The following is a 19,717-nucleotide window of genomic DNA, read 5'->3' as shown; positions in this document are numbered from 1 at the left end:
CACATCTCTGTGAGAAGCAAATCCCTTCTGCTGGACAAAGCCTGCTTTCATTTAAATGTTCTTGATGATCTTTTTGTAGTACAACATCAAAATACATCTCAGGAATGCAAGCCAAGACACATCACAGGGCAGACTCCAAATCTTTGTAATCCACAAAAGAATAATTTAAACACCAACAGTGAGCTCAGTGGTGAACAAAACAGAGGATGACGTGGGTCCTGATTTTCATTTACACTAAGGTCTCTGTACTCCACTTGCCCAGTGTAGAGGGGCCTCTAAGTGTGCACAAATGACATTTGCACCCATCTGAATGCCCCTTACACTACCACAGGGGGATAAAGGGGCCTCAGAGTACATCTGCACTGCAAATGAAGGTATGATTGCAGTGCAGGTAGGCATACCTGTATTAGCTTTAATCTAGCTAGCACTGGTAACCGTGATAGTGAGAATGAGGCAGAGTGGGCTTCAGAGTGGACTACTGCCTACTCCAATACCAGTTCACTGAGAACTCTGGCTATGTATTTGGATTGCTGACTCATGCTAGGATCCATGGTACTGCAACTTCACTACTATGGTTACCTGTGCTAGCTAGACTAAAACAAGCACAAGTGGGCCTACCTGCCCTACAATTACACCTTAATTTGCAGTGAAGGCATACCCTCTTTGTGACTGTGACTCAGGCCCGGGGTCCCTGCACCAGTGAATTTACAAATCCTGAGGGTTCATCTTGCGATGCCAAAAGTTGTTCCCATTCCAATGAGCAAAAATGTTTCTTCATTGGATTTGCACGAGTTGTTCTTTCATAGCTACACGCTACTCTGTATTTTGATGGCAACAGATTGGGAGAGGGCACAACCTAAACAGCAGCATGGGCTGTACAGGTGAATAACCACTTTGGAGACAGTGGAGAGATGAGTGACAATTTTGAACCTCCGAATTCCATCCACTAGAGCAGATGCATGGCATGTTTAGGAGTGCTGCAGATTTGGGGTAGGGACTATCTTTGTTCTGCGTTTGTACAGCAGGTTGCACAAGGGGGCCCTGGGCACTGCCTCAGTAAGCACTAGGGATATATAATAATAACAGGATGGGATCCTACAAGGGAGCAGAGAAACTTTCATGAAGAAAACAGTGATAGGGTGAGTTACTACAGATGGCAAATCTTTAAATGTTTGGCTCAGTTACAGTCAACTACAGCTCATGGGCCAGACTTCACTTGTGGACTTGTTCAAGGAAAACTGTCAGTTTAGAAATCATATTGAGGGAAATCTATGGCATTTTCTTACTTGCATTAGCATCTAAGGCCCCACAGTCCTGTAAGCTGATCCCCTCTCAGGAGGACCCAGGCACCTGCACAGAGCCTCACTGAAATCAAGTATCAGGGGGTAGCCGTGTTAGTCTGTATCCACAAAAACAACAAGGAGTCTGGTGGCACCTTAAAGACTAACAGATTTATTTGGGCATAAGCTTTTATGGGTAAAAAATCCCACTTCTTGAGGAAAAAGTGGGTTTTTTACCCACAAAAGCTTATGCCCAAATAAATCTGTTAGTCATTAAGGTGCCACTGGATTCCTCGTTGTTTTACTGAAATCAATGAGGCTTCATGTAGGCACAGGGATCCACCTTCACAAATAATCCCCCAGGATTAGCACCTCAGCCTGTGAAAACAGAACTGTTTACAAAGGAATTTTAAAGTTTTGCTTTGCTCTTTTTACTGGGAATGTAGATTGTTTCCTTTGCATTTCACTCAGGTTGGAAAATGAAAATAGACAAGTTCGTTTTGCTTTGATTTTCCTTTTCTATGGCACTGCAGCAAAGGGGGTTTTGTACACCCTGCAGGGAAACATTTAAAACCAACTAAATGAAAAAAAAACCATTTCACTGAAATAGGGTTTTTTAAAAAGCAATGGAAGCTTTTGACCTTTAGATTTTTCAAAACCTTGATTTCACACAACCTAAACATGGAGCCTAAGTTGATCTGAAGATGCCCCTTCAAATGTGGCCTGCATGCTGGAGGGAGCGTCAGTGGCTCTAAGAACTTGCTCCTTCCGCACCCCTGGGAGTTTAATATGAGGAATATAAACAGCTTCTTCACATGTGTTCCTTCCCTGTATGAAGCAAAAGGGAGAGAGTGGAAAGAGAGATGGAACAACAAGGGGGAGGAAGAAAGTGTCACAAGAAAGACAAAGTAGAGGAAAAGGAATTTTTACTAAGAAAGATGCAGCCTGGTAGGTGTGTATAGGTACATTTGTAACACAGCTAGTGAATTCATTGCCGTTGCTGGTTACTACTTTTCTTTTTTTTCTAATGCTCCTAGTCATGTTATTGCCTCTTCCCTGCTCCGTGCCTTTCTTTGGAGGTAAAGGAAATGTGCTTCTTGGGACAGTTGCTATTAGACTTTTTGACCCACATTTAATCATTTTTGGCCTACTGGATATTATCAGGTACCATCAATAACATTGGGGACAGTTCTGCAAGGTCAGCTAAGTGAATGAGGCAATGAAGCTGATGAAATGACGGGGGAAAGAAGGACCCTCTCTTCGCATCCTCATGTACAGCTTCACATAGTTATTGCAGACTTGTGGTTCAGTGGGTAGGACACCAGATTGGGAGTCAGGAGACCTGGGTTGTGTTATCAGCTCTGCCACTGACCTGCTGTGCAACCTTAGGCAAGTCACTTCAACTCTTTATGCTTCTATTTTCCCTTTGACTCCTTGTCTGTTTTGACTGTAAGTCTTTGGGGGCATGGCATGTCTCTTACTGTGGATTTTATAGTGCCTAGCACTATAAGGCACTGATCTCAGTTGAGGCCTCTCAGTACCACCTCATCATACAAATAATGATAGGCTAGGTGCAATGTGGGTTAATATCAGCCATTGGCAACCGCCAGGGTGGTAGGATATAAAATGTGATGGAATAGTAATCTGATGCAATATGGTGAATGCCATGTTACATTTCTCTAAATTTTCATTAAAACATTTTATACACTGAGTTTTTCTCCTTGATTTCATCATAGCTAGTGGGGAGCAGATGGCTTGATTTCTCTTCACAGGTACTGAGTATTAAAGCTAATGAGAGCTGAAGGTTCCTAACACCTCTGAAAATCAGGTCATGAGGATTTTTGGACACGCAGTTGATTGTGTCAAATGACATTTGAACAAATATGCTCAGGGATCTCAAATATACCCTAAAGGAAATCTATTAGGTTCTTGGTTTTTAAGCTTTTCTTTAAAAAACTTTTTTAAATAAAAAAAAATTGGGTTTTATTTATATTTAAATAATTTTCTCTTAACTGAACCAAAACTCTGTTTCAATTATTTTTATGCCCTAAACTGAACATTACAGCAGCAGGAATTGCAATTATCCAGTGGTAACTTATTTGCCGTTATTTCTAAAAGGCAGTCTGATGTTTTTAATCTTTATTTTAGCTAGTTGCACTGTTTCATTGAGAATGATCCCATTTTAAAAAGAAATTTAAGCACTGCAAAGTTATACTTCTAAGCAAAAACAGATTCCTAAACTCTTGCGTTGTTGATGTTGCTCTTCTAGGCACAACTGAAAAATCCTATAATGCAACATGCAGCTATAGAGATTACTTATACACAAAATGGCTAATTAATCTTTGTGACTCACTGCTGCACAATATTGAGGCAAATAGCTGAGTAAGTTGAACTCCACATTGACCTGATTCTGCTCCTGTTAAAATCAATGGTAAAACTCCCACTGACTTTAATGGGAACACAATTAGGCCAACGGTGAGTGCTTCTAAAATTCTCACCCTTCACAAATCTAGCTGGTTAGTTAGTGGTGCTTTAAGATATACATTTTTCAGAAGTGTGAACAGGCACAAAGAGGTTAAGTGACGTGGCCAAGAAGTCACAGTGTGTAGAACAAAAATGCCTATTTTCTAATACTAAATCCTGTACTTAGACCAGCATTCCATACTTCCTCTCCAAAGTTTTAACAAGATTAAAATACAATGACTACAACCCTTCAAAATTCAGACAAGCAAACCCAGTTAATGAGGTTTAATATCAAAACAAGGAAAGAAAGGGTTGGGAAGGAAGACCATAATAATTATGGGGCCAACACTAGTCACACTACAAAACCTTGGATATAAGAATGCTGAGGAATTTTTTTTAGTAGGAAATGAGGAAGGAAGCTATGTCAAGGGGATAGTTCTGCATATGGTAGAGCCTTCCATAGTGAAGATAAGACCTAATGATGGGTACTGTCTGAGGGCAGATAACAATTGGGACAAGGCTCAAGGAGGCCCATAGGGAAAGAGAATTAGAAGAGTTTCAGATTCAGATGAATTGTTTTAAAGATTCTTAGTAGAGCTGGGCCAACTATTCAGCATGTGATTTTTGATTAAACTCGCCTTTTGCTCTTTTCATGACTCATTCTTGTTCAGATGTAGATTTTTACAAACTTGTTCAAAATTATTTGTCAGATAGTTTAGACAAACATTTCTGGCTGTAGATTACTTGTGAACTACTTTCCAAGAAAGGCTTAAGGGAACAACCTCCTAGCGCAAACACCGTAAGTCACATGGGAATGGATCTGCTCCCTGACTGACTCACTCTCAAACCCACAAAATACTTTCAGGATGGCTACATGAACACTTCTGGTGCAAGTATTTGAGAGAGTACAATTGCAAATGTGTTTGTGATTCTTTCTTTCGCTGAATATTCTTGCTAACCCAAGATCAGATACAGATATTTGTGTAAAACTAATAAGAAGGGCCTTGAATAGTCACCAAAGTGACTTCGTGGCTTAAATGTTTGTAAATATTTTTGAGGTATTTGATCTGCTCCAATAAACATCAACAAGGCTTTGAGATCCCTGTTTGTTTTATACTTTGCTACAGTAGCACTCCTGGTTTCATCTGACATGGGAAAACAAATGTTTAATGCATGAGTCAAATGTCTCAATGTTCAAAGGCAAATCTGAAACATTTCTCACCTCTGCATTTGCCTTTTACTAGAGATGGGTGAAACAGGAACAGCCAATTCAAATAGTTTTGAATTTCAGGGAGAGGGGAACAAGGATTCAGATCACCAGATCCTACCTAGCCCTTATAATTTGGTACTAGATTGGATCCAAAAAGGACCTATTTTCCAGTGACAATTTCCAAAAGTTAAAATTTTCCATGCATCTGATGAAGTAAGTTTTAGCCCACGAAAGCTTATGCCCAAATAAATTTGCTAGTCTCTAAAGTGCCACAAGGACTCCTCATTGTTTTTCCTGAAAACACTATTCACGTACTAAGCCTGGGAGTAATGTGTCTGCATAAATATTATTGGCCAATGTATAGCATCTCACCAGTGCCTAATGAAGCCTCTGAACTCTACATGAAGGAGGGGCGCATCAGCCCTGTTTTACAGATGAGGAAACTGAGGTACAGAGAAGTTAACTGAGTCATCCAGTGTCACACACATACTCTGTGTCAGAATCAGGAACAGAGTCCAGATGGACTGACTCCTTCTCCTATACCTTAACCATGAGACTCCGCTTCTTCATATTATGTATGACTACATATAGTTTCTACCACAAGAGTGTGTTAAGTGTCCATTCAGATAGGATGGTGCCTGAATCCATATTTTATCAGTTAGCTGCATGTCTACTGGAGCATAAGTTAGTGTCGCAATCTCTTGGCAAGACAGAGACCCCCCTCCCCCCCCCGCACAAAGTTCCTGTTTACCTCAATGAAAGTTCACTGAAGGTGTGGACTGGACATAAGAATTCTAGGTAAGGCTCCTAGGAGATCATATATTTTGGAGACCTCTGCAGCTGATCTAGAAGGCTATATGCTCTCCAGAATCCATCTGTGTCTGACTAGTTTTGAAGAAAAGTTATCAAAGGCCAGCTCGTGACAGACTGCTAAAAATGCAGGCAGCGGCTGGAGCTTATGCTAGAGCTCCCACTGGTGGACCGGCACTGGTGGTAATGTAATGGTTACGATAGATTTGAATATAAAAGTAGACAATACTTACTGGTGAGAAGGGAACTGATGACAGAGGCCCATACAGTGTTAGAATGCGGAAACAAGGACTCTGTACAGCCATAATTCAGATCAGAATGTACTTGGTTTTGATGGTTTGGCTATGACCTGTAACATAACTTTAACACACACACAATCTGTGTTTAATGTAACAATACACTCTTTTTTAATGGTACAGTAAAGGTCATTTGGTAGAAATTACATTTTATGTAAAGCAGTTTGTTGTGGAAACACCTTATGGACCTCAGTGGTGATACACACTTCTACTGAAAATGTCTTCAAAATATACTTTGCAAACCCTTTCTAGAGTCAGCTACTGCATAGCAATCCCTGATTTCTTTCCCAGATACAAATCAGAGAGTGAGAGAGAAATGCTCTCTCTGGGCAAATAGAGCATAAGGGTGAAGTGCAGACTGAAATTAACTAGAAACAACTCTTCAAGTGAGAGGACTTTCAGAAATAATTTGTGCAGAGGTAAGGCTAGTTTAATAGAAAAAAATCTAGGGCATATATGAGAAGGCGAACAAGGGTGACAAGAAGGGAACTAAGGAGAAGGAAAGCAAAGACTAATAAAGGAGAAGCATGAAAACAGGAACAAGTGGAAAACTATCACTTTTGTGGAGAGGAACATTCCAAATGGTACTATAATAGGCAATCCTATTGTATTTCTTACAAGGGATGAACCAATAGAGCTAAAGCTCCTTTACACTGATTTTATTACTGGCATTTGATTGTTATATCAATATTCCATGTGTATGGACAAAGGGATATAAACTGGCCATCAACATGTTTAGACTTGAAGTTAGATGTAGGTTTCTAACCATCAGAGGAGTGAAGTTCTGGAGCAGCCTCCCAAGGGGAGCAGTGGGGGCAAACCCCTAACTGGTTTCAAAATAGAGCTTGATAAATTTATGCGGGGGATGATATGATCAGACTAGCTACATGCCATTGTAGGCAATCTGCGACTGCTAGCAGTACATATCTACAATGGCTGGTAATGGGACACTAGATGGGGAGGGCTCTACACTACAGTAGAGTCACTACAGTGAATTCTTTTCCAGGTGTCTGGCTGCTGGGTCTTGCCCACATGCTCAACGTCTAACTGATCACCATATTTGGGGTCGGGATGGATTTTTCTCCTGGGTTAGACTGGCAGAGACCCTGGGTTTTTTTTCGCCTTCCTCTGCATCATGGGGCACGGGTCACTTGTAGGTTACACTAGTGTAAATGGTGGATTCTCTGTAACTTGAAGTCTTTCAACCGCAATTTGAGGATTTCAGTAACTCAGCCAGAGATTTGGGGTCTGACAGGAGTGGGTGAGGTTCTGTGGCCTGCAATATGCAGGAGGTCATACTAGATGATCATGATGGTCCCTTCTGATCTTAAAGTTTGAGTCTGAGTATAATTGTAATTTAATTTATAAGCTTGTGTTCTCAGTCTATACATGTTGTTCTGATACAGTCTACCATTCCGGTATTTCCATGGTTTGATGACAATTTTATTACCCATAAAATGCCATAAATGGGCATAGCTCCTTGTACCCCAGAACTCATAATCTAAGGCCTTGGCCATGTAATCAGATCTTTGTGGGAGGAGCCCTCTACAGCCCACTGAAGTCAAGAGAACTCAGCGTAGGCCTAGGGTCTGCCCCCATTAAACGGTTTGCAGGATCAGGGCCTGAATTTAGACAGAGAGTAAAATTTTCTAACACGCCTAACTGACTTTGGAGCCTAAGCCCCATTTTCAAGCGTGAGTTGTCCATGCAACTTAGGCACTTTTGAAAATGTTTCCAATAGTACAATGGATAAGGGTGACATGAATGTGGGTTAGGTAGAGCTGGCCAGGAATTTTCCAGTGAAACATTTGTTGGAAAATGCCAATTCATATAAACCAACAGTTTGATTTCAACAATCTTCTGCCCAACACAGGCAGCTTTCTACTAGAAACCTGCCTAGTTTCCTCCCAGCTCACCTGGTAGGTTGCTGGTGAGCTTGGACTGCCAGAGTCTGCAGCTTCTGGGAGCTGCAGACTGTTTTAGGGCTAGGGCTTCCAGCTTCCTGCTATACATCTAAGAGCCTGGGAGTCCTAGCACAAGCCATCAAATAATAATTCAAATAGAGGCACATCTTACTACTACTGCAAAGGGCTACATAATATGCAGGTCATCATGGAGCTCAAGTCCCATGCAGCACCGGTACATCTCTGATATGGGTGCATATAAAATATATATACTATTCAAGCATTCAGATAGGGTCTCGAGAAATGGAACTCATGTGCATGAGTGGAACTAATATGTCCAGATGGGAGGTTTTAATTTTATTTTTAAATAAAAAGATAAAATAGTATTTTTCTAGTGTTCCAGGGGCATCCAACTGTTTGTATAACAATGAAGTTATCTACAGTGCTAAATTATAACTGAAGAAGAAAACTAAGTCATGCTTTTTTATATTTTTTTTAAAAGGGTGTAAAAAAATGGTTGCTTCAGTAATGACCGCTGCTAGAGACTAAAGTGTTTTTGAAATAGTCTGAAAGAGAATGTAAACCCAGGCTTGGATTCTAATTCTGTAAGGTATCAAGAACTGGCAGCCAGTGTCTCAGCAGATTGGACCTTTAACATGTAAATGATGCAGTGCAGATACCAAAGAGATGAATGTAGTATTAGAGTAAAAAGGTTAGATTACGTAGATTATGAATGCTAGAAAGGATTCTGCTAGCTTTCCAAAATTTATGAGTCTTAACTACGCTACATTCTTGCAGTCTAACTACACTAAACATCAAAATAACACAATGGGAATTGAAGGAATACAATTCCTCACTATCGAATATGTACTAGCTACTATGCTATAGATTCTAAGTACCTTAAACATTTAACAAGAGGAAAGCTATCTTTGTGACTCTCCTCTTATATTTATTAAACTAATTATTTTCACTAAGGGGAATTCTCTTCCTTGGAGGATGGCACAGATATTACATGTTTAAAACCACTAGACCAGGGGTGGCCAACCTGAGCCTGAGAAGGAGCCAGAATTTACCAATGTACATTGCCAAAGAGCCACAGTCATACGTCAGCAGCCTCCCCATCAGCTCCCTGCCCCCAGTGCCTCCCACCCGCTGGCAGCCCCACTGATCAGCACCTCCCTCTCCCTCCCCATGCCTCCTGCCCACCATAATCAGCTGTTTCACAGCATGCAGGAGGCTCTTGGGGGAAAGGGGGAGGAGCAAGGGCATGGCAGAATCTGGGGAAGGGGCAGGAGCCCGGGGAGAAGGGGTGGAGTGGGGCCAGGGCCCGTGGCAGAGCCAGGGGTTGAGCAGTGAGCCGCCCCCCCGCCCCCCGACACATTGGAAAGTTGGCCCCTGTAGCTCCAGCCCCGGGAGTCGGTGCCTATGCAAGGAGTCACATATTAACTTCTGAAGAGCCGCAGGAGGCTCCAGAGCCACACGTTGGCCACCCTGGCACTAGATTATAATAACTGCATGATGCATGGGGGTGGGTTGCCAGATTAAGAGCATAATCCGGCCAACCTTTACTCATGTGGGTGAGTCCTATTGAGTTCAGTGTGACTTCTTGCTTGAGCTGGGACTTCTCATTGAATAAGCATTTCCAGGGATGAGTTCCAAGTACAGCCACTAAGCATTTCAGAATCTCAAAATTTGAGTCACAGGTATCCAAGGGCAGAATTGCTGTAGGGATTCTACCTTTTGACGCTGTCATCTGCCTTCTACGTTCTTTGCTCTCCTGGGCCTTGACTCTTAATGCTGTAGACACTAATTCCTTTAGTGGTTTGGGCAACCCCTTGGGGTGCAGCAGTTTGCCATAAAAAGGGCTGCTTTAATGACCACTAATTTGCTTATTCCCTTTTGCTCATATGTCCTCAAATCAAAAAATGCTGTGATACAAGAAAGCCACGGAAAGAGACTCATTAGGCCTCATTGACTGAAACTGAAATGGGCTTAGAGCTGGAGCCACTTCAGATGCTGAATGAAAAATCTGAATGTACTTTAATGAGCTTCATTCAATGAAGTACGTTCAGATTGATAGAAATATGTGCTATCTGTTGGAATAACCAGAGAGGGCCATATCAGTGAAAACTGAGGATATAGATTCTTTGTCTAGACAATATTCCACAAAACACAGGCATATTAAACATCAGTGTAAATCCAGCCTCATTTGGGACCTGATCCAGTGCCCACTGAAGTCAGTGGAAAGGTTTTTGCTTTGGATGAGGCTTTCAGGACCTGATTCTTCTCCCATCGAAGGGAGTTTTTCTATTGGCTTCAATGGGAGCAGGATCAGGCCCTTAATGCATAGAACAACATTTGGTGACTAGCCCAATATGTGTTGAAATATGTGAATATTTCAACAGTGCCCCCAAAAGTTCACTAACTTGGTTTCACGATGGTAAAACAGAATAATGAATAAAATATACTTTTCAAAGGAATTGAATGTAGTAATCAAAGCAACAACTAGTTCATGATTTAGGATGCAAAATTATTTTCCTTAAATTACACACCTTTTGTTCAACAGTCTTTTTTAAATATAAAATTTAGTTGCAAACTTCAACCATAAATTTTTGTAGCTAGGGTGAAGTTGGCTTTGTTCTGCTTCTCAGTTCCTTATTGCATGTGTAGTATTGTTCTGAACTACATTGATGAAAGAAACAAAAACATACCTTAAACAGCGTTTAGAGCCAATTTAATTAACTAATTGAGAATACAAATGAGTTACACTTTCAGGAAAACTTTCTTATACATTACAGAATAGACTAATAAAAGGGAATGAATATCCTATGTAAATACTATATTGATACAGGCAATTTTTTATATATTTAATGGGGATAGAGTCCAGTGAAATATTCAGATATGAAATTAGCAAGCCTTATTTAGAGTTGCCATAGACTTTAATCAGTTCTCCTCAGGCGTAGCTCACAGCCCTCACCTCTATAAACCAGACAGAGCGACCTGTTTGTCAGACATTAGGATATTTGGTTAGCCATGCAGCTGTTATACTATGATGAGAGATACTTACATGCATTGTTCATGATCAGTGTTACTAGTTAAGTATATGGGAAATATCCTATTTTAAGGCAATATGGAAGGAAATTACATAGCATCATTAACTAAGTTTTTCCAAACGCTGGCTTTTAGCTAAAGACAAGTCAAAGGGGAATGTTATTAGCAGTAGCCAATTACTTCATTTTATCATTCATTTATTGTGTGATGTTGATTAACTAACGTCAAGTTATGCATAATCATTGTATGTTAAATAAAGTTAAATTGTAGGATTATAGAACTATTAGATTAATTAGTAGTTAGAAGGGATAAGTATGTATTAGGTATCTAGGTACGAAGGGCTAAAATGCAAGGCTTACATGCTGAGGCCTGTAAGATTTTAACTTAACCATACTAGGCCATAGGCATAAGAAATGCTTGACATAAGTAAAAAGAAAAGGAGGACTTGTGGCACCTTAGAGACTAACCAATTTATTAGAGCATAAGCTTTCGTGAGCTACAGCTCACTTCCTCAGATGCATCATCAGATGCTGTAGCTCACGAAAGCTTATGCTCTAATAAATTGGTTAGTCTCTAAGGTGCCACAAGTCCTCCTTTTCTTTTTGCGAATACAGACTAACACGGCTGCTACTCTGAAACTTGACATAAGTAAGTGACCAAAGAATGACCCTATGCTGCAAAATTACGGGAACAAATGTACCAATGGGTGATATTGGGAAAAATTAGCTGTAAGATAAATTTTAGATCCCAAAATGCCCTAGAGGCACATTTTTTCTAACACAGGCCCTAACCACAGAGTGCACTATGTGTGTTGATGGTAATGAGAATAAAGGGACTACAAACAACCTATTAAACAGGGGGTACACAATATTCTTGGGGAACACAATACAAATGAGGAAAAAGAGGATGGACACCTTCATGTGCATGTGCAGAGTGTTAGGTGTAGTCAGAAACACAAGATAAAAAGAGGGCAACCAGAGTGCGTAAAATGAGTTCCTTATGGGAAAACTCCAGCAGGAACCATCCCTCTACTGATGATCAGTTGGCAAGGCATCCATCAGACTCTAAGAATATCGTTAAGGATGTGAGCATGACTATATTTGTAACTTGAGCATAGGTCTTTATATGCATAGGTAATCATAACTTTAATTGTGACTTTAATAAAACTTGTAAAACAGACTAGACCTTGTACTTGTGCATATATGTGTGGTCACTATCCTTGGCTTTATGTGATGCTAGAGGCTCTAAATCTGAAGCAAGTAGAAGAAATGAAGTTCACTCTGTAGAACTTGAAATTGTAGCCAGCAGAGCTGAATCCATGGTGGTATAATACATTACTAAATCACTTTAAATAAAATAAAAGCTACATAGCTGAAGATGTTTACATATTTGAGAAAGATGAGTTAAAAAGTTGGGGCAAAAGTTTAGTGAAATAAGAAAAAAAGATTTGGGGTTGCATTTAATTGTTTTACTCTGTAAAAAGATTTTTTTTTTTAAAAGAACTGGAGCTGGCAGCCTATAAAATAGCACATCTATCACTCTTATGTGTCCAACAATTCAAAACACACCACTACTTTTCCACCTATGTACATCTCTGAAAGGAGTCAGTTACAGTTCATGTACTCGCTTCAGGAACATCTGGTCTGTGGAAGCCTTTATGCAATGTGATATGTTAGCACTGTTCACAGTGGAATAACTTTTGAGCTGATACATATTTTCTATAGATAAAATTTACTTTGTAAAGGAATTGTTTAAGATATCAAACTAACTTTCAAGTTATACTTGTACCTTCGTTAAATTGAGTCATACTTTTCTTAGCACTGCACAGCTTAATTATATCAGTGAAGAATTGAGAGCACACCACTTAGTTCTATTGCCTAAAGCTTCAAGTGGAGATTCGGCCTCATTGTCCGAGGCACTGTGTAAACACATAACACAAAAACCAGGGGTCACCCGATTTAAAACAAACCTAAGGAAGTACTTATTCACACAATGCACAGTCAGTGTGTGGAACTCATTGCTAGGGGATGTTGAGAAGGCTAAAACTATAACTGAGCTAAAGAAAGAATTAGATAAGTTCATGATGGATAAGTTCATCAATGGCTATTAGCCAAGATGGTCAGGGATGCAACCCCATGCTTTGGGTATACCTAAGAGTATGTCTACACCGCAATTAGAAATCTATGGCTGGCCCGTGCCAGCTGACTCAGGCTTGTGGGGTTCAGGCTACAGGACTACTTAATTGCAGTGTATATGTTCAGGTTTGGGTGGGAGCTTGGTCTCTAGGACCCTGAGAGGTGGGATGGACCCAGAGCTTGGTCTGCTGCACAAGCCCAAGTCTGTAGCCCAAGTCTACACTGAAATAAAACAGCCCCATATCCTGAGCCGCACGAGCCTGAGTTGGCTGGCCTGGGCCAGCCACGGGTGTCTAACTGCAGTGTAGACATACCTTACGTCTCTGACTGCCAGAGGCTGGGACTGGATGACAGGGGATGGATTACTTGGTAACTGCTCTGTTCCGTTCATTCCCTTTGAAGCTTCTAGCACCGGCCACTGTCGGAAGACAGGATACTGGGCTAGATGGACATTGGTCTGACCCAGTATAGCCGTTCTCATGCAACACATAAGTCTCTACTCTAACGAGCTTGCAGTTGATAAGACAAAGAATTGGAGGCACATAAAGGTGAATTGACTTGCCCAAGCAGTCAATAGCAGGTCAGCAGGTCAGCGACAGAGCAGGGAATAGCGGCCATTTATTATGACTCTCAGTCCAATGTCCTAGAGACTGGAGATGCTGCCTCCCTAGGTTGCTACCAACTCCCATACTATTTATGGCACCTTATGGCGTTTGTGTTCAGACATGAATATACCGTCTATCTCAAATTTTTAATATCACTAGCTCTTGTTCAATAAATCCTGACACTTTTAATGAGCTTCCCTAGCATGCTGTGTTTCTCTTGTGCTATGGTTTTTGGAAATTCTGCATGATCTAGATAATTATACTTAAGTCTTATATGGTACTCTTGATCTTACATAGACCTCAAGGAAGGACAAATATCCTTCTGCTTTTCCCTTGGAACTATGATACCAATGACCAGTTATGGCTGCTCCTTCTGCGCTCCATCTTATAGGGGATCTCTGGGAAAAAAAATTATGTGGCCCTAGACTGCAGCACTATCTCTTCATTAAGCTGTCCACGGGGCATGATGCATATCCCTGTGTTCAGGCCTCACCAAACATGGGGTCACCATCACCCTGGTCAAATCCCACCCTGTGAAGGGGCCTTTGCAGAAAAGTAGTGGAACTAAAGGTGGCATCATCAGTGACTGCAAGCTCTTTGGGGAAGGGACTGTCTTTTTGTTCTGTGTTTGTACAGTGCCTAGCACAATGGGATCCTGTTCCACGACTAGGGTTCCTAGGCTCTATGGTAATAAAAGAAATCCATAATAATAATTAATAAAAGGGGAGGATCCATGCATGAAAGATGGATCCCTCTGTGGATTCCCACCCTCATTTACAAAATGTGAAGGAAAGAACTCATAGAAGAATCATGGATTAAGCTTTGTCTAATATAAGTGCAACGTGCCTGTAAAATACTGGAAATGTAAATTTTGGGCCAGAAAAACATGTGCTTCAGATTTCAATGGAACCTGATAACAAACTTGAATATAAGGAAACTCCGTTTCTAATGAAGTATAATGCAAATATCAAATTGTTTCAGTGCAAAGTGAAGTGTAAGTTACAATTCCAGCTACAGTGAACCTCTTCTTGCAATGAAACAGTTTAATGAAAAATGACTTCAAAGTAAGGTTCCCACTGCACTTTATAACAGGAAAGGCTGTGTATTGGAGTGTCCAGTAGAGATTCTCAGTATTTACTTGTCCAGGATGAGTTAAGATTTAGGGTCTGGCTCCACCTTTACTGATTTTCTGGTGCTACGACTGGACAAAGATAACAGAAAACAGAGCAGTAAGTGAACTAGGGAACAGTTTGCTTAAACAAGGCAAATGTCCCGCCCCTTAGAGTGGGGCAGCTAGTACTATGGCTATTCCACTCCAACTTGGGCTAGGCTTTACTCAAGGACTAACAGGACCAAGAACTCTTTCAGAAAACACTGCAAAAATCGAATAGTCGCACTTTGAGCAGGGACACTAGTTTGGTATTTTTGAATAAAGAAAACAGAAATAAATTCACTTTGACTGATTGTACAGAATTTCACAGCTTGCATAAGGGCAGTGTAGGAATCATTCGGGATTTACTGGCTGCCTAATGTGAAGTGTGTCTCTCAGCACTGTAAGGATCCAGTCAAGATTAATTGAAAAAATAACATGAGTTTTGCTTTACTGGATATTCAGATTGGTTTCTTGTCATCATATTTCTCACATGAAGCATATTGGCAAGATTTGCTCTCTGCATTTTACTTCATACAGTATTTTAACACAATATAATGAAGGGGAAGAACTTATACAAACCTACTGCAGAATTAGTCTTGATTTTTATTCCAAATTACATCTTTGGAGATGGTGTCCTTTATTTTGTCACTTTCAAACTTGTGGGTTCTCCTTGCATAGGTGCATCTGTGGCCTAGAATCTTCTCTACCCAGCAATATAGAATTTGAGGAGTTATATAATCAATAGTACAATGACAAGTTATGATTGTACCAGCTGCCCCCTCTCCTGGAGTGTTAAGCATAAAGTTGAAAGCCAAGTGTCTTTAATACCTCAAATTGTGGAAATTGCAATAGAATTTCTTCTTGGCATTACTGCTTTCATGACTACTGCTTTACAGGAAAACACAATTTGATTTGCTATGTCCAAATGGTGATGAAACAACAAGTAGGGCAGGATGTGGGGAGGACACACATGTATAGCAATAAGATTTGGGGGTGGAGGGATAGCTCAGTGGTTTGAGCACTGGCCTGCTAAACCCAGGGTTGTGAGTTCAATCCTTGAGGGGGCCATTTAGGGATCTGGGGCAAAAATTGGGGATTGGTCCTGCTTTGAGCAGGGGGTTGGGCTAGATGACCTCCTGAGGTCCCTTCCAACCCTGATATTCTATGATTGCTTGGTTGCTTTGTTGGGCTGTGCAAGCTTCATGGTGGATAAACTTTTTTTTTTTTTATATTCCGTATGTCAGATTTGACACTCCTAGATCACTACAAATGGAAATGACTAAAATGTGAACTACCTAGGGTGCTTAAAATATAAATGCAGAGCAACATGGGACTATGGTATTGTTCAAGGACATTCTTCTGCATTATACAGTGAGAAATCCACCTATACAAATGTCTAAAAATCAATTGGACTGAGCAAACAGAAGATAGGCTAGTAATTCATGATAAAAACCAAACATTTCAACTTGATGCCACCCATTCTAACCTAGTATGGGCTGGCGATCTCTGCATCTAGATACTCACATAGGCTTCAGCACTGTAGTTAGTATCTGAGCACATCACAATCGTTAATGGATTACATTCAGACAACACCCCTGTGAAGTAGGGAAATGTACCCATTTTTTACAGATGGGGAGGAGAGATGAAGTGATTTGCCCAGGATCACACCAGAAGTCTGTATCTGAACCAAGAACTGAACACAGGTCTTCTGAGTCCCAGGGCTTCTACACACCGGCACTTATGTTGGTATAACTTGTTTCGCTCAGGGATGTAAAAAAGCCACCCCCAGTCACGTAAATTACATCGACCTAAGTGCCGGTGTGTACAGCACTATGTCAGCGGGAGAGCTTCTCCCATTGACATAGCTACCACCACTTGCAGAAGTGGATGTAGTTTGCCGATGGGAGAGCTCTCTGCTGTTGGCAGAGCGCGTCTGCACTAGCAGGGCTACAGCGGCACAGCTGCAGTGATTTGGGTGTAGTCCAGCCCCAGTCCAGCATGCCAACACTATGCCATCCTTCCGATCCTGTTTGGCAGTCTCAGCACAGGGGCTCCTGCACTATGGTAACCCTAGACCTGGGCTAAAGCACATATTCAGGATAGTGGCATAGTCAACATTCAGAGAATAAACTCAGGGATTTGGGATTTCATGATCCAGGGCTATCAAATAAGCACCTTTCACAAACAAAGCAAACGCTCCTAAAATTTATTTGGGAGTGGAGAGGAGAGGAACGGGGAGAGAGCCAGCATTTTAAAAAATCATTTTTGTCTCTGAAAACATCTGCTTTCTCTGAAAACATCTGCTCAATGTGCAGCGGCAGTCAAAAAAGCTAACAGAATGTTGGGAATCATTAAGTAAGGGATAGATAATAAGACAGAAAATATCATATTGCCTCTATATAAATCCATAGTAAACCCACATCTTGAATACTGCGTGCAGATGTGGTCGCCCCATCTCAAAAATGATAGATTGGAATTGGAAAAGTTTCAGAAAAGGACAACAAAAATGATTACGGGTATGGAACGACTGCCATTTGAGAAGAGATTAATAAGACTGGGACTTTTCAGCTTCGAAAAGAGATGCCTAAGAGGGGATATGATAGAAGTCTATAAAATCATGACTGGTGTGGAGAAAGTAAATAAGGAAGTGTTATTTACTCCTTCTCAGAACACAAGAATTATGGGCCACCAAATTAAATGAATAGGCAGCAGGTTTAAAACAAACAAAAGGAAGTATTTTTTCCACACAACACACAGTCAACCTACGAAACTCCTTGCCAGAGGATGTTGTGAAGGCCAAGACTATAACAGGATTCAAAAAAGAACTAGATAAGTTCATGGAGGATAGGTCAATCAATGGCTATTAGCCAGGTTGGGCAGTGATGATGTTCCTAGCCTGTGTTTGCCAGAAGCTGGGAATGGGCAACAGGGGATGAATCACTTGATGATTACCTGCTGTGTTCATTCCCTCTGGGGCACCTGGCATTGGCCACTGTCAGAAGACAGAATATTGGGCGAGATGGACTTTTGGTCTGACCCAGTGTGGCCATTCTTCTGTTTCTACCACTATCAGTTTAGTCTAAGCCCTACGGCGAGAAAGGTGGCATTGACAGAATTGTCCGGTGTAATTTGTTTGAGGGGGTTTGGTCCAAGTGTCTCAGCAGTACCAGTGACAGCAGTTTGTCTGCGGTTTTACAGTCCATGGTATGGTTAGGTTAGGTGAATTATGGCTCCAAATCAGAGAGACTTTCTCGATTTTTTTTTCCTTTTTAAACTCCTTGACGCCTAAGAGAAAACTGGGTTCAGAATAAAGAGCGGAGAAGACATGAGTAGATAAGACATAGGGTGTGGGGTGCGTATGTAGATAATATAGGGTGTCCGTGTGTAGATAACATAATATATGGGGGGGGCGGGGTTACACACAGGTGAGACAGAATTTTCAAACAGAGGCAGTGAGGCCTCTGGCCTAAGACTGAAATCACCCCCGTCAAACCCTTTAAAAAGGGGGTGGGCGCTTAAGAGGCTTTGTTAGCCTCAGCCTGAGCCAGGCCGCCATTGGGCCTTTTCACCCTCCCCGGAGCGGCCCACTCCCTCCCCTCCCCTGCCCGGCCGGGCGGGGGCCGCTGCCACGCGTGCCCCGCCCCTCTCTGTCGGAGCGGCGCAGCCCAGGCCGCGAGAGGCAGGGCGCGGCCCGCGCCAGACGCCCCCTGGAGCTGGATTGCGCCCGAGCCGGGGCTCCAGACAGGAGCTGGCTCCCGGCCAGGGGAGCCGAGCCTGCGAGGACCCAGCGCTGGGCTGTGGCGGCCGCCGGGGAGCGCTGTGCCAAGGCCGCGCCGGTGGAGTCCCTGTGCCCAGCCGGGGGAGCGGAGCCGAGCCGGCGGCCCACGCCCAGCACACAGCGCCCCGCTGGGGCCCCGCTCCCCCCCCCACCCCACCCCGGGGAAGGCGAGGGCGCGCGCGCGGTTTCCCGCCCCTGCCCGCGGAGCCTCCCCGCCGCCGACTCGCCCATGAGCCTGCTCGGGAGCTACCGCAAAAAGCCCAGCAATGACGGGTACGAATCTTTGCAGCTGGTGGAGAGCAACGGTGACTTCAGCGGGGGCAGCAAAGAGAGAGCCGGCGGCGGCAGCAAGCAAGGGGTGATCCCGGCCGTGCTGGCCGCAGCCCGGAGCCCGGCCCGACAGCAGCCGCAGCCGCAGCATCTGGACGGCGGCAGCAGCACCATGGACAGCTCAGGTAAGGGGCCTCTCTTCTCCCGCGTCCCGCCCCCAGGGCTGACCGGGGACGGGGACCGAGGTACAGGCCCACCTTCCTGCTCCCCGCTGGGGCTGACTGAGCTGGCCCAGCCAGGCGCTGGCAGGGACGGGGGTCCGGCTGCACTGGATGTGATCCTCACCGGTGTCTAGGGAGAGGACACCTGAGATGGCAGGGTCTTGCAAATTTAAAGAGCTCTTCATTACTAGCCAATGAATCAACACAGCCCAGGTGCCGCGGCTCTGCCCTGCTAATGGACGAGGGGGGCTGATGTATTGTTCCTGGGGAGGTGGGGTTGCTGACACTTCTTATGGCAGGACGTTTTTGAAAATGTACCTTCATCAGAATGCAGTCTGTGCATTTCCCAGGCATGGTAAATCTTTCGAAATGAGCATGTTTAGGAGAGCAGAAGGGAGTTCATTATCTAAATGAGAAATGCATTGTGCTGTTGTGCAGCTAGATATACTGAATAGGAAATAACTATCCTGAAGATGCTCATGCAGTGTTGTAAGCATCGATTAACTAAACAATGGTGGAGTTACCTTTATAAGGCACCATG

General features: G+C 42.7%; 1 protein-coding gene across 2 annotated transcripts in view; it reads left to right on the top strand.

Moving 5' to 3' along the window:
* The window catches only part of DNAJC6 (DnaJ heat shock protein family (Hsp40) member C6), a 90,675-nt gene that overhangs the window by 3,822 nt on the left and 67,136 nt on the right, over window positions 1–19,717 (top strand). Inside the window, exon 1 of one of the 2 annotated variants that reach the window (XM_084636718.1) lies at window positions 18,856–19,140. The exons of the other annotated variant lie outside the window; for it this stretch is intronic. Coding sequence (XP_084492844.1) covers window positions 18,915–19,140 — 226 coding nt within the window. The 5' untranslated portion in view covers window positions 18,856–18,914. Of the gene's footprint in view, window positions 1–18,855; window positions 19,141–19,717 lie in introns of those variants that run through there. 2 annotated transcript variants of the gene reach the window in all.

Source organism: Lepidochelys olivacea, assembly GCF_965140295.1.
Source record: "Lepidochelys olivacea isolate rLepOli2 genome assembly, chromosome: 8".
Lineage (NCBI taxonomy): Eukaryota > Metazoa > Chordata > Testudines > Cheloniidae > Lepidochelys > Lepidochelys olivacea.
The sequence above is the reverse complement of the archived record's forward strand: the minus strand, read 5'-3'. Positions and strand labels throughout refer to the sequence as shown.